Below are 15,882 nucleotides of genomic sequence, written 5' to 3'. Positions count from 1 at the left end.
CCGTTGAACAGATTTCGGGCTCATCCCACCAACTTTGACCACTTCTACAGTCGTTAATCTGGGATCCATTTCGATGCTCCTCTTGACAGCCCTTTTTGTCCTCTCTGATGGACTAGGACGACCCGGACGCTGCTCAATTGTTTCCTTGCCGTGTTTCCTGAACTGCACGATGATTCTGTTGACTGTCGAAAGCGAGATTCCCAAATTCTGCGAAATCTGCCGCTGACCATATGCTTGACCAACTATCCTTCCCCTAGCAAAATCTGACAATTCGAGAAAACCTTGAGTTCTAGGCATGTTGTAGCATAAGATAATTAGTGTGCGGACCATTTTCATTTATATTGTGCTCTGTGAACACAAATTACTTAGCATAAATCAGTTAAATGACGAAAAATTAGGTGTCTATTTACTTGTGACCACTCAGTGTAGTTTAGATACGTGTGGCTTACTCAGAGAAACGTTCCACCTTGAGGTTAACTAGCAACCTTTTTCTGAGTTAAGGTGTAGAAAGTAAGTTCGTTTAGCTCAGATTAGTGAGGAGGTAATGGTCCTTTCAACAACAATATTAATTGAACACAATATCGATAGTTTTGACTTATTTTAATCCTATAAGTAATAACTATTAGAAACCAGTGATAACATGTTCGTCACGTAGTGTTATGTTAACTTGTTATTCCATAATCGTCAGGTACATAATTCATGTTTTGTATGTATAAAACCGAAGAATCTCGTTATCTGTTCTTAGAAACAAATGTAAAGTGAAAAGATACATACTTTGTTTGAGCACCCACCTAGGTATTTCAAAGTAAAGTCATATTTACTTTTTCTGTGTGTACTATGGTGTTATCAATAACAATTTGCGTATTTTGTGAAGTACGCGCTAGAATAATCTTCAAATGAAAGGATATAAGTTCATCAATGTTATGACAGATTGAGGGACGAAGCCAAAAAAATCTCGAAATTCAAGGAACACAATTACAAAAGCCCTTATAAGAGAAACGCTACGTTATTGCGCTTATATTTGATATAATTTCTCTTTCTTCAGTTAAGTAAGCTCGTAAAACATATGCACACTGTTTTGAATGTAATATATCATTAAGAATATGTCATTATTGCCTTTAGCGATGTAGCTTTAAGTTTCCTGTTTTGGTGGTTTGAAGAAGGTTGTCGTAACATTCATTTAATGCGTTCCTCCCTCCGACCGAAGAGATTTTAATACTTTAAGTTTAAAACTTCAGTATGGTTCAAATGTTACTTAACGTTTACCCTTCATCTCTCTTTCCTACTTTATGTTGTTATCCTACAAATATACTGTGAAAATAAAGTGGAATTTAATACACGAAAAGGTTTCCTAAATTGAGTATTAACACTGAAAGCAACGAAACTATTTTTAATGAAATATTTATAATGTATCAATACTTACTCAAGGTATCAGGTATATCAGATTCCGCACAAGTTTTCTCTCCATTACCGGTAGATGGCTGTCTAGTAACTTTTTCGGTAGGTGATGCCGAAGAAGTGAGTGGAACTGGTGCAGAGTGCTGGCGAGGTTGAGGACGTGGACGAGGCACGAGTGGAATTGATTCCGTTTTGGTTTTTGCAGGCTTGATTTCGTCAATTACGTTCACGTCGTTCGTGACATTGTCAAAATGCTTGTAGTTTCCACTTGTGTCCAGTGCCAGGTCAGATTCGGATTCTACCTGGATGTGAGATGAGAGGTTTTGAGCAAGAACAAAAATTTAAAAAAATAGGAAGAGCATGGTATTATAAAAGCAGAAGATACGAAAAACACCAATATTTAAAAAGATAGGAGGGACAAGCTAATGAAGAGTAGGAAAAAGTAGTTGACAAATATTACAATCAACTGGAGGAACTCTTAGCGAGAATGACGTATTGGTGGAATGAAAATCGGGTAAAGATAAAACAAAACGAGCTTAGACAGAATTGAGGTTTTCAGAAGAGAAAAAAAAACAGGTGAAGAACTCAGAAAAATTCTCATCTTTTAGAAACAAAAGAAATGTAATAATAATCTTAAAAGATAGAATTGTGCATATATAAATACACTATAAAAGTTTAGCAAAAGAGGGCACAAACAGAGAAGACAGTGCTATGAACATGTAAAGAGAGCATGTATAATAAGCAGGGATATTAGGCATTTTCTATCCCCCTAATTAACTCTAAGTTCACATGACATTTTTCAAGATATTTATTTCAACAAGCATATATAGGTTTGACTAAGGAACTTTGTCAAAGAAATGGCTAAGTTCCTTTCGCCTTAGTTACCTATTGTTCTGGGTCATTCACCAATAACATCACGTGCGTCTTCTCTTGGGAAAGATTTCTGTAGAATCGATCATTCTATGTGAAAGTAAACAGCGACAGTTTCCACTAGTGGACCAAGTTATATTTTAAAGTTACATCATCTGTTATTTTTCGATTGGAATATCTGACAGAGTAACGAAGGTATGGTAGATGTCTGAGAAGAATAGCATTGATTTTCTCTCAGACCTTAAGTAAAGTGCCATAATACACTAATTTTGGTCTTTTGACGGTATTTAATTTTTAAATAAAGATTGTTTTATTCTGTCGTACCATGTGTCCAATCTGTTCTTTAGCTAATATCACACGGAGCAGAATTCGGATTTACTACATGATACATTTCCTGATTGAACCTCAAGTTATTATGAGGATCCTTCCAGGTTATTCCAAGGGAAATCAGTGTACATGAGAATGTCTCACACGGAGCGTATGAGAATAAGGTGTTGTATAAGTGAAGCAATATAAAATACTGAATATGAAGAGGTGAAAAGAGCATGGAAACTGTTCAACTGTTAGCATATTATAAAATAAAAGATAAAATGAAGCCATTGTAAAGATGTAAAGGAAAAAGTAAGATGAAACTAATATGGTGTATAAAAGGAATGATTAATGGTGTATTGAAAAATAGAACAATGTGGGAATGAGTAGTTAAGAAAAAAAATTGACGCAAGATAAGCGTATCTCGAAGAGTCTTCTAATGATAAATGAGAATTTAGTAAATATATAACGTGATACACAAAGTGAAAGACAATGACATTTCAACGAAAGGAGGAAAACAAAGACAGTTCATATGATGTGTGTGAGAGAGATAACAGACTAAAATGTATGGCCTTTAGGGTCAAAATGAAACAGGTTGAATTATTTAATATTCATTTACAAAAAAGTTAGGAATTAATCTGCTTTGCTGTAATAGGAAATTTTATCAAATTCTGCTAACTCTACTTGATAAATATATCCTGACATCAAGCTAAAAATAGACATACGTGAATGACAAAATCTACTGTTTTCTACGAGTTTCTAAAATCTTCTTTGATGGCTTACGTAAATGACTGATGAAAAGTTCGTATACAGTCCGAATGAAATTAGTTGTCAGCACGTGCACTAAAATGCTCTGGCTTTACATTGCTTAAAAACTATTTCTTAATTAAATTAATTCCTCGCTTTAGCTTTTACTTTAGAAGGTTCGACTCTGTGAATTTCCTACTGTAAGCGCATTATGCAGGAAAAAAAAAATGTTGTTGCCACAAAGGCAAACGTCGTGAAGTAAAAAAAAAAAGTCAATAAATCAAACTGAAACAAAAATAAATTAATCATCCTGGAGAATGAAAAACTAGGTCGTTTAGAAGAAAATTAATTAGTAAAAAATACACATTAGGTTGTTTAAAATAACGCTCCATTAAACAACCCCCCCCCCCCTCACACCACCACCACAGAAGCACAGCTGCATGTCTCCGGAGTTATACCGCTAGAAACCGGGTTTCGATACTCTTGGTAGGCAAAACACAGATAGCCCATTGTGCAGCTTTGTGCTTACTACAAACAAACAAACAATTAAAAGAAAAAATATATCCAAGTTAGCAGGACTGCTTGAATTATCAAAGAAAAATACGTTTTTTAGCAGAAAATATTGGTTAGTTGTTCGAAATTAGGGATGCTGTAATAGTTTTGCTATAAATACAAAATACAAATACAAATTCTGAAAATAAGAGAGGTACACTGGGAAAAGTTAACTAGAAAAAACGAAACTGTTAGTATAATAAAAGATGATATATTAAACAAGAGCAAGACTGCTGAGCATTCAAATAAACATTCTATTATGATTATTACAACGGATTGGAGTAATGAATTCGAAAGGAGATATCCATCAACAGCTAAAAACCTGTATTATTTTAAAGTTCTGTAGCTAAGAAAAATAGAACACCGAAAACTAAACAAAACGATAAAAATAAATTTAGGAAGAAGAAAGCCGTCAGATTATCTACAAGTACTAATTATTATATCATTATCAATTTGCTTTTAAAGTTCTCTGAAGAAATTCTATTGAAGCAGTATAAATTTCAATTTTATGTACCAGCTCTAGCTAAATGGACCAAAGCTTACATACGTATTTGTTGCAACTCCGTATCTTACGAAACTACGTCTACTGAATATCAAGTTACGTTGCTTGGAACAATAGTAATTCAGGAAAGTTTTCAGCAATGACGCACTTGAACACACCTTACTAATAACACATTATTAGAAGTAATGTTCGCATGGCTGGACGATAATTTCATTTTAAACAACGATCGATTCTCTTAGCGTGTAAGCGAGAACAGTTAAAATCACGAGTAATTTAGTTTTAAACAATGATAATTTTACATTCTCTCAGGTGGATGTTAGCAAATAAGGTTAAAACCATAATTATCGGAGAGCGTTAGTTTTACTCATATACCTATAACGGTACTATCATATACAAATAAATATACCGTGACTTTAACTACCTTATTAGACCAAAACTAATATTTAGTAATAACGTTGCATAAAACAAGCATTAAAAGCAAACTAAAACCCAGTTTTTCAGTGGTTAATAGCGAAGCTACTAAGGCTAATTGCCTCCGTCCCTAATTTTAAACTACTGACTTCAATGAAGGCAGTCAGTAAGTCAACAGCATCCAAGCTAAGAGACTGACTGTCGCTCGCTTTTATATATACACGCAATACTTAAAGCGCGCGGGTAATATTTTGTGATATTCCACGAATTTCAACAGGCTTGCCAGCTCCAAAATCCAGGGCTCTAACAAAGAGTCAACACGCGCCCCTATGTTTGATGGAAATATTAATTGATACAGGGAGAAGCAGTTGGACTGTAGCTGTAAACACGTGCCTCCACTGAGGTTAAGTTAATCAGTGAAGTATCACTTTCGAAGTTTTCCATGCGCATGATTTTGTTAACAAGGGGTCGAAATTTTGCTATTTTAACAATGAGAACGTCATTCCGTCTTTTGCCTTTTCCATTTCAATTCGAGCGCTTATTTCAGGTCCGGGCACACCATAATGATTAGGGTATCAGGCTGTAAATGTGTAGGTCGGGGTCGAAGGTTCAAGTCATGATGTTCAGCTGAAGATAATCAGCACTTTCAGCTGTGGAGACTATAACCACGACAGTCAATCAGCACTTTCAGCTGTGGAGACTATAACCATGACACTCAATCACATTATTCTGTTTTGAGTAGTTACGTAAGCGGCGGGTGTTGCTAACTTGTTTCTCTCCCTCTGGTCAGCAATTCTAAGTTACTGATGGTTATGCCTAAAGCCTGAACTCTCTGACCTACCTTAAGTCTATACGTTTCATAAGATACAGTTATGGTTTAAAATACGTTAATTTCAGACAATTTCCAGTTCACATGAGTCCAAATGGATAGGTTACAAGGACGTTTAAGGACATAACCACCAGAAGACTTTAGCTTTAAACTATTATAAATTCCTATTGGCTTAGTTAGGTGGAAAATTACGAGTTTTTCATACATTTATTGATTCTTTTTGGCACCATTAGAAATTACTACATCTACTTGTGTTCTAAAGTATTCAGAGTTTATGACAAATCAAATTTAAACATGCAACGATATATATATACATACATACGAGCCCCCCAGTGGCACAGCGGTATGTTTTTCGAACATACAACGCTAGAAACCGGGTTTTCGACACCATGGTGAGCAGAGCACAGATAGTCCATTATGTAGTTTTGTGCTTAACTTCAAAACAAACAAATACGTACATAAGAAAAATGCATGCAGTTTGCTAATTTCATGCAAATATTTACAGATGCACGTTTATCCAGGCTTACAAGGCGTTTCTCGTCCTTCCTTACAATATTATTTCATGACTTGTTTAAGTGTGGTCTAGTGTTTAGGGTACCGAGCTGCGGATAAGAAAGTCTAAGGCATGTCCTGCGATGCCGGTGATAATGTTCTATATATTCAGCTTTTGGTGCGTTCTAACAGTTACACTTAATTCGTAACTTCGGTTCAAAACAGGTCAAAGGCCTTGCGGCGGCGAGTTCTACTGACTAGCTGCGTTTCCTCTGGTCAGCAGCTTAAAAGTTAAGGATGACTCTAGGCGAACTCTAGACGTCTCTGACCTGGCCGTTTAGCTCATGTTTCACATAAGATGCAATTCAGATTGAAAATACAAATAGATATTATCAATCTTCAAAGAATACTTTACATCCTGTTACTAGGATATTTTACGTCTTATTTGATCAAACCTTATAAAAATATTTCATGTTTGCTTTATACTTCTTTGCAGTGATAGTTTATATCTTATCTGACCTTACAAAGACACTTTTAACATGAAAAACGTTGTCTATAAATTTTATTTAGATTTATTTACATTCAAAAAACTTGATTTCATAATTTTTATACAGTTTCTACTTACCATATTACTATAACCTCTCAGATTGAAATCCTCATTATTTGTGAGATGAACCGTTTCCTCTTTACTTCCGGTCAACCAAGTTCGCAGCCATGTCCAGCCGCCCAGTAATCGACAGAGGCCGTATAAAATGGCGACAACTGCGACACTAATGCCGATAAGCATAGCAGCGATAGCTAAATCTTTCATGATTTTCTAATTTATAACTTTTAAAACAATAAGGTGTCACATAGAAGGCTTCCAACTGTAGGACTTTAACTTCCAGACGCCACCTAACGAGACAAAAATGTTACCCTTGTTAGAAAATGACACTGTCATTTTGTTTCTTTTAGATAAAAGTGGCTGAAAGTTTTGGAAATATTTTGGAAAAAAAGAAAGAAATATATTGCTATAAAGATCGTTGTTTATTAAATAATTGCTGTATAAAAACTTTTGTTATTTATCAGCTTTAGGATTATTTTTAATTTGACGACAGTTTTAGAGTTATGTTGAGATTTAGTTGTTTGTAACAGTTCTAGATTTAAGTGTTTGTCATTTAATATCATAAACAGTAAGTTTTGTATGTGTAACTGTTTTCATCGAAATTGAATTTCTATCTTGGATTACCTACAGAATACCCCCATAAATAATTAGGCATAGTTTTTCGATTCATTGATATATGTTGACCAACAACAAAACAGATTATGAATGATTCATGAATAATGCAAAAAAAAAAAGAAAAAGATGCGATCACTAAATTAATAAAGTAAATAACAAAATCGTTTAAGGTTAAAGTCCCAAACAAACACGCATATTCGCTATTAATTAGATAAATATACTCAGCTTCTTTTTTTTGTAACACAATTAACAACAGATTTTCCAGGCAAGGGCACCCACAGAAATATTTTCAACACGTATGTAGGGGGTCAGCTTTTATAATGTAAGTCAACAGAGTAAAAAAATATGTGTTATGTGTGCTTAAAAGCAAACACAAATTTATAGTTTAAATAAATATTGCTAAAATATTTAGTTTAACTACGATGTTAAGTTTACATCATACTACGTGTAATTTTTTGTGAAATGTAATGGGGAAAATACCCCTTCCTGCGGGCGCCTATGTTTCCGGGATATACATTCCTCGAAACAATTACCTCTATTCTAACACAAACATTTAGAGTTGTCTATTATATGTGGGTTTCAATAAACGTATATATTAAGCTGATTTTTAACAAAGCTCACTGTGGTTTATTCTCGTGTTGTAAGCCCTCCAGCTTACTGTTGAGCCACCAAAAGGCAATTGAGTAAATACTTTCAAATTTAACCTTATGTAATAGTAGTCTTAAAATAGAGCGGAGTAACGCATTGACGCAAGGGTGACGACACCATATCAATGACATATGATAAGTGGGGATATACAGATGATAATATTTATTTGTCGTTTATATTTACTTAATTAGTTTTAATGTCCTTAGTAATTTGAAATTCTAAAGAAAATAGAATCATATATCTCTGTTCAGAATATCTAACGAAACAAAGAAACCACGAAAGGCTGCAGTATTCATAGCTAATGCATTATTGTTTATTAAGATATTACGTAGTGATGGCTGCTCTTACGTTAAGCCTAAAAGGTACTAAATTAAAAACTTTCTACTCGTAGTTTTCAGGATTATGTCTGTTTATTAGCCACGTCTCACAAAATCTCGGAAATTATATTTAGTTCAAAAACGTTGTTAAAGTTTTCTGTTACTGCCCGAATAGTTTATAGTGTTCCTAAATCATTTCTTTAGTAACCTGTAAGTTCACTAAACGTTCTGTATATAGATCGTGAATACCATTAACAGACATACCGAAATTATGTTATCCAGAAACAATTATACATTACACAGCTACATTTGATCTTGTTCTCACATTGTTTATTTGTACATTGAACTGTGAGAGATATTAAGTTAAAATACCAAAACCACAATGTCTGATTCGAATGAAAATGCTGAGAAAAAAAAATGAAATCGCGCGTATTAAGCTTCGTAAAATACATTTCCTAACTGAACTTTTGGTCTGAAAGATAACAGCTTCTGAATTATATAAAAATGTGATAATCAATGAATTGATACAAAGGTCATAGAAAGGTTTTAAAAGTCATTGTTTCTTTCTGTATATACTTTTTGATTTACTCTCCACTCATTAAGTAATATGTTTTCTAGTCTCATCCTGTGTCTATAACATTGATTTTGGTTGTTTTGAAGAAACATTTGTTGCTATAATGATCTGTCATGAACATTTCGTATAATAGTAACACGTGATCTGGCACAAATGTTGCTTTTTAAAGATATTTACGCCAATAAATGATGTTTCCACTTTTACTGTTTATAAGGTTATTGGTTGTAGTCATGTGATTAGCCACTATGACTGGTTCACTAGATTAATAATATATAATGATGTAGGAATGGCAGCGTCGTAAAGAATGTAAGGAAGAATATCGGGATGATACAGCTATCATAGATCATCCCTACATGACTTTCACAGTTAAAATTTAATGTCACACAGTAAAATGCATACTTGACTTTAATATTACTAAAGTTGGAAGTTATATATTCCTAACTGTTGGTATGCAGTTTGTATATCATAATATCATGGTCATGTCAGGGTAGGTATCAATATAATGTAACGAAGAGCCTAGGACTTACGTAAAAGGAAAACCAAGTTGAGTCAAAACGTGTCTTGATTATTACAGACTCTCGCTACGAGATCGGTCGAATTGACCGACGTCCTAACCATTTTGTACTCGTGCATTTTACAGTGTAACATTAACGTTTAATATTAAAGGTAAGGTAGGGATGACCTATGTATGGCTGTATCACTCCTATATTATTCTTTACATTGTTTTTGGCACTGCCATTCCTACACCATTTTACATTTACAAAATGTTTGTTTATTACTTGTTATAGACATAAAATGAGCGTGTAACAATAAACACAAATTTTGCTTATGAAATATTTTAAACCGCGATAGTGTTATTTTATAATAGATACAATATACTTATAATATTACGCCAAATAACCGACTTTTCATTTAGATGAGGCTAAAAAAATTGTTGAACTGAAAATGCGTTTGTTCCTAGAAAAAAAAGGACCGATATTTCACTTCATTTTTTGTAAAAATGGAGTACTTCTACTACGACTTACAAGTTTCTTTGGCTTCAGATTCTGCCTTTGTGCTACCTAAAACCAACGTTTATAAGTAATTTTATTTTACTTCAGAGTTTCACCACACAATGACTATACCAGCTGCCCATTGTCTATTGTTCTTATCTTGATTGAGCACTGTCAGCTGTTGAAGTAGGCTGTGTGAGTGAGAACTCATGATCGTTATAATTTCAGGGTTTGACGTTTTGTGTGTCGCCACTCTTCAAAAAGGATAAACGTACTGCTAAATGTAACAGTATTTTGTATTTATGGCAAAGCTAAAAAGGCTGTATGCCACCGTCCCTAATTTTTAACTACTGGTCAGAAAGAAGGAAACTAGTCAGCATAACTCTACTACTCACGTTAAGGAACTGCGTTGGACCCTTATAACGCAAACATAGCTTAGAGTGTGAGAAATGTTTTATGATGTCTCACAGATTTGAGCCCGGCTCGCCAGCACCGATATTAGAGCTCTACTATAGGGCTATCCGCGACCCAAAATCTAACAGAAAGTAATGCTATCTTAAATCGGAATACCGCATAGAAATCAACAACTGAATTCTATGGTGATTTTTTGTAGCAAAAAATGCGATTTATGAAGAAAAGACCACTTTCACAACAATTGTTTCTAAGTAACAAGCTAGGTATTTATAAATACGTAATACATGAAACCTCACGAATGCCTTAATTTGAATAAAAAGTTTCTATATGATCACCAATTTAAATTACTTTTTGAATAACCATAAGTGGGTTCGTACTAACATTCTTAGGGAACTGAATAATTATCGATTGAACATTTGAAAACAAATGTAATATTACGTATTGGTAGAGTAAATTTAATTAGGGAAAACCTAAAACGTCATACATAAAGGTGGTGTATGTAACGCAATTAATCATTATGATATTTAAATCACTTAAACATTGTAACGTTAAAAAGTCTTGAAATATTGTATAACGAATTACAGAACATCTTGCTTAAACGCAAGAAAAATACGGTAATATGACATAAAGGCACTTTTCTAAAATAATTGGGTTGATTTTAAATGCTGTTTCCTGTTAGTCAATGAGAAACATTCTGAGGAACCACAAGGCACGTTTCTTTCTTATGTATCTATTTGTATGTCTAATCACTCAGTTCTTAGTTATTGTTTAATAAAATAGTCCTCATGTACGTACACCGACTCTTAATTTGTGAAGAAAGTAACAATTTGAGAATATTGCTGGAGCTCAGAAGTTTTAAACTCTTCTTGCTTTCTTATCAGGTCAAGTCAATAAGTCTTCATGTAAAAGCAACCACGTCTGCTAGGTCCAAGATAAATGTATCAATACCAGTGGGGTATTTTACCCACCAATAACTTGGTCGTAAAGCTTCTTTTGAACATGTTGGTTACTGAATGATGCTTTTGTCCATTAATATTACAAGAATCCAGCTAAAAATAAGATGCAATTCATCAAATCCAACAAATAAGTCGATGTTTTAGATGAGAATCCAGCTAAAAATAAGATGCACTTCATCAAATCCAACAAATAAGTCGATGTTTTAGATGAGAATCCAGGTAAAAATAAGACGCACTTCATCAAAACCAACAAATAAGTCGATGTTTTAGATGAGAATCCAGCTAAAAATAAGATGCACTTCATCAAAACCAACAAATAAGTCGATGTTTTAGATGAAAATCCAGCTGAAATAAGACGCACTTCATCAAAACCAACAAATAAGTCGATGTTTTAGATGAGAATCCAGCTGAAATAAAATGCACTTCATCAAAACCAACAAAGTTTCAGATGAGAATCTAGCTAAAATGAGATGCACTTCATCATGCTAATATGTTTAACTGCTAAATCTCTTTTCATGTAGACTGAAGCTTGAAGGTATTAGCTTGGTTAAATATTACTTACGACAATATGCTTTGCCTTCTTCCACCTCTGAATATCTGTTTTAAAAGACAAAATAACTATACAAAGAAGATTGTGTATTTACCAGATTAAAGTGAGTTTTATCTAAGACTTGTTCGTGTTTTATTGTGTACAGTTACGAAGAACTTTTAAATTATTTAACAAATTAAGATAGCTTTCCGTGATACTTATTAGGTATAATTTTAAATAATAATAATAAAAACAGAAAAGAATAAATTTTCTCTTCACGTTCACCGAACGAGCTTGTAGCAATACTATGTAAATTTAATTAAAAGTATGCATCTACAAACTAAGAGAGAAACTTCTTGAACCTATTATAACTACTCTACCAAATATTCAATTTTAAAGAAAAAGGTAATCAATTTGTGCACAAAATTATTTCAACTAAATGTAAAATTGTAAATCACAAAGTTAGCTTAGAATATACTTTATATGTTTAAGTGATTAAACTTTTATATAAGATAGCAGTATGTTGGAAACAACATAGGTTTGTATTTTGAAGCTAGAAAAATTATTTAAATCGAATTATTTTATAAGGTATTTTAATTATCTTGCTTTCTATTATATCTGATTTTCTGTTCTAATTTTTTCATTTGGTTTACTTTAAGCGCAAATCTGCACAATAGGCTATCTGTGCTGTATCCATCGCAGGGAACGAGCCCCGAATTTTAGCATTATAAACCATGAAGGAGGAAGAAGGTGGATTGTTTTTTTGTCTAAAAAAAAGCTTTTAGTTCGTCAGTTGGACAAAGTATAAAATACAAAAATGGTGTATGATATGTCGGAGTTTTTCGAATTAAAACTATTTCCATTCGGAGGATCATCGTATTCTGTCATTGAGTCTGTCCATCTCAATATGAAAGTATAAAAATAAATAAAATTTCTTATAGTGTCATGACTGAATCGATTTCTATTGGCAAAAGAAGAAGCTTAAGATGGATACGATAAATGCTATAAAGCAGATCCCGTCGAATACGCTTCCAAGTTGACACTTTAATAGGCAGTACGAACGGGTTTCAAATGCCAGAAAACTACCGAATCACGTAGAGGATTAACAAAAACAACAACTATGAGGCTACCTATCTAGATCAATAAGTCTATGTCTGCCTTGTGCATGTGTACTTTTATATGCTCCGGTAGCAACGTGAAGTTTATAGAACAAATGGCTCCTTGATATCATTATAGATCACAGTTGAAGGACTATCTTCTGAAACCAGTAAAATCTGGCATCACAAAATGAACCGCCAAGAAGCACGTGAATACATTCTCTATTTAGGCGTGTTAGGAACAACATTTTTTGAAATGTCTGCAAATCTTATGTAAACGTTACATAAACGTTACGTAAGAAGACGTATTATGATGGCACTGAATTACTTGTCCAGAAAGGTACTTCATGCTCAAATTAATATAAAACAAAAAAGGGGTAACAGAATTCTGATGCTAGCACACTGGAGATGTCGAAACGTGTTAGGTCTTTGTTAATCAATCTTAATGATTTTAATTCACTCAGTATGACAATGTCACCCCCCCTCCCGTTTTTCGTGTTTTATATTGAGATTGAGTTAGCTGCTAAATCATAGACTAAAAATAGTTTTCTCTATGACAACTCTAGCAAAGAGAAATTATACCTTTTTTGAAGTACACTAACGTGTGGAAGTTGTACATCCTGATGTATACTTTAGTTTCTAATATTATGTATTTCTTTGAATATGCGGTTGCATAAATTCAAAGCCCTGAGGTACTCTGGTTCTGAGAATAGTACGAAGTCTGAATACTTTATAAATATAGACAAGTACACAGTGAACTTGTACCTGAGAGGATTTCCGTCAGATAGTGACGTCGAGAATTTTCCATTCCCCCCCCTAAAAAAATTAATCTGTTTTATGTACTAAGTCATCAGAGTTTTCGATACTAGATAAGAAACCCCTTAAGAATGTGCCGTAAGGTATTAGACATTAATGTTAGGTGGATAATTCTGAAAATTGTGCACATCATCAAACGTTCACTGCTTAGAATCCCCATTTCCTGTTTGAATGTTATAATGAATGTATGTTAGAGATGAATGAAAAACCAATGTTCTAACATTCTCTTAAATGTGATCTTATCTAACTTGATATGGCGCTACTGCTAGTTGTCTTACACAAGTTCTGGTTATTCTGTATATGATCTCCAAGTGAGTTATTTCCATGAACAGTCATCAGTTTCTTGCCTATGATCATATAAATTGGTCGTATTTATTTTGTTTCGTACTTTTATTTTATAGAAATACGTAATAAGAGCATTAGCACTTATGTACGTAAATCAGTCCCTCCTTATCCAGTTGCACAGGTTCTCTATGTTATACTATGTGGTATTTCAGATACGATAATCGGATTGGTAGTGACACATATTTTGTCTTTAAAGCACGGCAAAAAGTTTTGAGCATTCGACTTAAACTGGTTATATTTTTAGGATCTATTACCATAAGATTAACTTTAATATACTAAGGCTGGATTCATAAATATAACTATTACGTCACAGAGAAAAACAAGAAATTTTATTCATTCAAACATTTGTCTCTCTCTCTCTCTTTACCCTCCTATTCAGCCATCTTGTTTATTATTTTTCTATCTACATATTAACATTTTGTCTTTTCGATATTTTTTATTTAATCGTTAGTTGTTTCTTTTTATCGCTGTCTTTCTTTCTCTTATTTTTAAATAAAAGTTATACGACTTTTCACAGCAACAATATCTTCCACTCCACAAGATGCTAGAAGTTATCTAGTTTACTTGTAGCCCATCTGCATCTGTTTGATCAATGTCAAGAGAAGATTAAGACGATGAATGCGACGTTTAGAGTTTATCACAAATTATAGATACGGTGACTGTATTGGCTAAAAAAAGATGACTGGAGTTACTGTGGTTCCTTCAAACCCATTTTAGAAGATAACAACGAGTGGAGACCCGGCATGGCCAGGTGGTTAGGGCACTCGACTCGCAATCTGAGGGTCACGGGTTCGAATCCCCGTCACACCAAACATGCTTGCCCTTTCAGCCGTGCGGGCGTTATAATGTGACGGTCAATCCCACTATTCGTTGGTAAAAGAGTAACCCAAGAGTTGGCGGTGGGTGGTGTTGACTAGCTGCCTTCCCTCTAATCTTACACTGCTAAATTAGGGACGGCTAGCGCAGATAGATCTTGTGTAGCTTTGCGCGAAACTCAAAAACACACAACGAGTGGATTGTTGTATTATCGTGCTGGAAGAATGTTTATTTATCAGGGTCGAAATCAGCATTGAAGGGTGGACATGACTGGCCACAACGTTCATGTATACTGAAGGTCTTATGTGCCCTTCTGAAGGAATCAAAGGACTCAATTTCTAAAAAAACGCTTAACAGTTGCTACAGTAGGAGCATTATAACTGTGACAGCCAATCCCGCTATTCTGTGTTAGAGTAAGCACATAGGCCGCGAGCGCTGCTGACTGACTGACTTCTCTGAGGTCAGAAATTCTGTATGAGGGATAGCTATACCTACATTTTAAGAGATATGTGACTTAGCTGTTTATCCCCTGTGTTGCACAATACTCATGTTGAAAACACCATTTGAAATCAACGAGTTTCGCACTCCAAAAGCAAGATGAATTTTTTGTGGGAAACTTTCTACAAAAAGTCCTGTTATGTAAGTTATCTATTTTAATAATTTCTAGTATATTATTACCTATATATATATATATTCTCCCGATTTTATGTAACTTTTAGAATAATAATAATAATAGGCTTTTTTGAGCTTGCTAGAAGTAAGAAACATTCTGGTCTTTATTATTACATTTTTACTATCGTCAATTTTTTCATGAATAGCGGTAGTAATTGATTTATTAGTGTTGTCCATGAGAATAAAACCTTTTTCTTTATTATTTCTTTTGAGATTTTGATTTAGCATATTTTTTTAAGTTTGTGTTTTCATTTCTTATAAGATGTCTAAATGTTTTAGATGTTAAGTTACTTATTATCTCTACAAAAAACTTATTTAAGTAAAATTAGCTGTCGGTGTTTTTATATGGATATCTCATAGGTTTCAGAGAACGCGCC

General features: G+C 33.8%; 1 protein-coding gene across 3 annotated transcripts in view; it reads right to left on the bottom strand.

Moving 5' to 3' along the window:
* Positions 1-15,882, bottom strand: part of LOC106466972 (synaptotagmin-12-like) — a 204,140-nt gene that overhangs the window by 41,538 nt on the left and 146,720 nt on the right. For all 3 annotated transcript variants that reach the window (XM_022395668.1, XM_022395660.1, XM_013927286.2), the window contains exons 2-3: positions 6,736-7,004; positions 1,424-1,700 (exon numbers count right to left, since the gene is read on the bottom strand). In XM_022395668.1, the coding sequence (XP_022251376.1) occupies positions 1,424-1,700; positions 6,736-6,921 (463 nt within the window). In that variant the 5' untranslated portion in view covers positions 6,922-7,004. The remainder of the gene's footprint in view (positions 1-1,423; positions 1,701-6,735; positions 7,005-15,882) is intronic.

The sequence above is a fragment of the Limulus polyphemus genome, unplaced genomic scaffold, assembly GCF_000517525.1.
Source record: "Limulus polyphemus unplaced genomic scaffold, Limulus_polyphemus-2.1.2 Scaffold77, whole genome shotgun sequence".
Lineage (NCBI taxonomy): Eukaryota > Metazoa > Arthropoda > Merostomata > Xiphosura > Limulidae > Limulus > Limulus polyphemus.
This window is presented reverse-complemented; position numbering and strand designations above follow the sequence as displayed.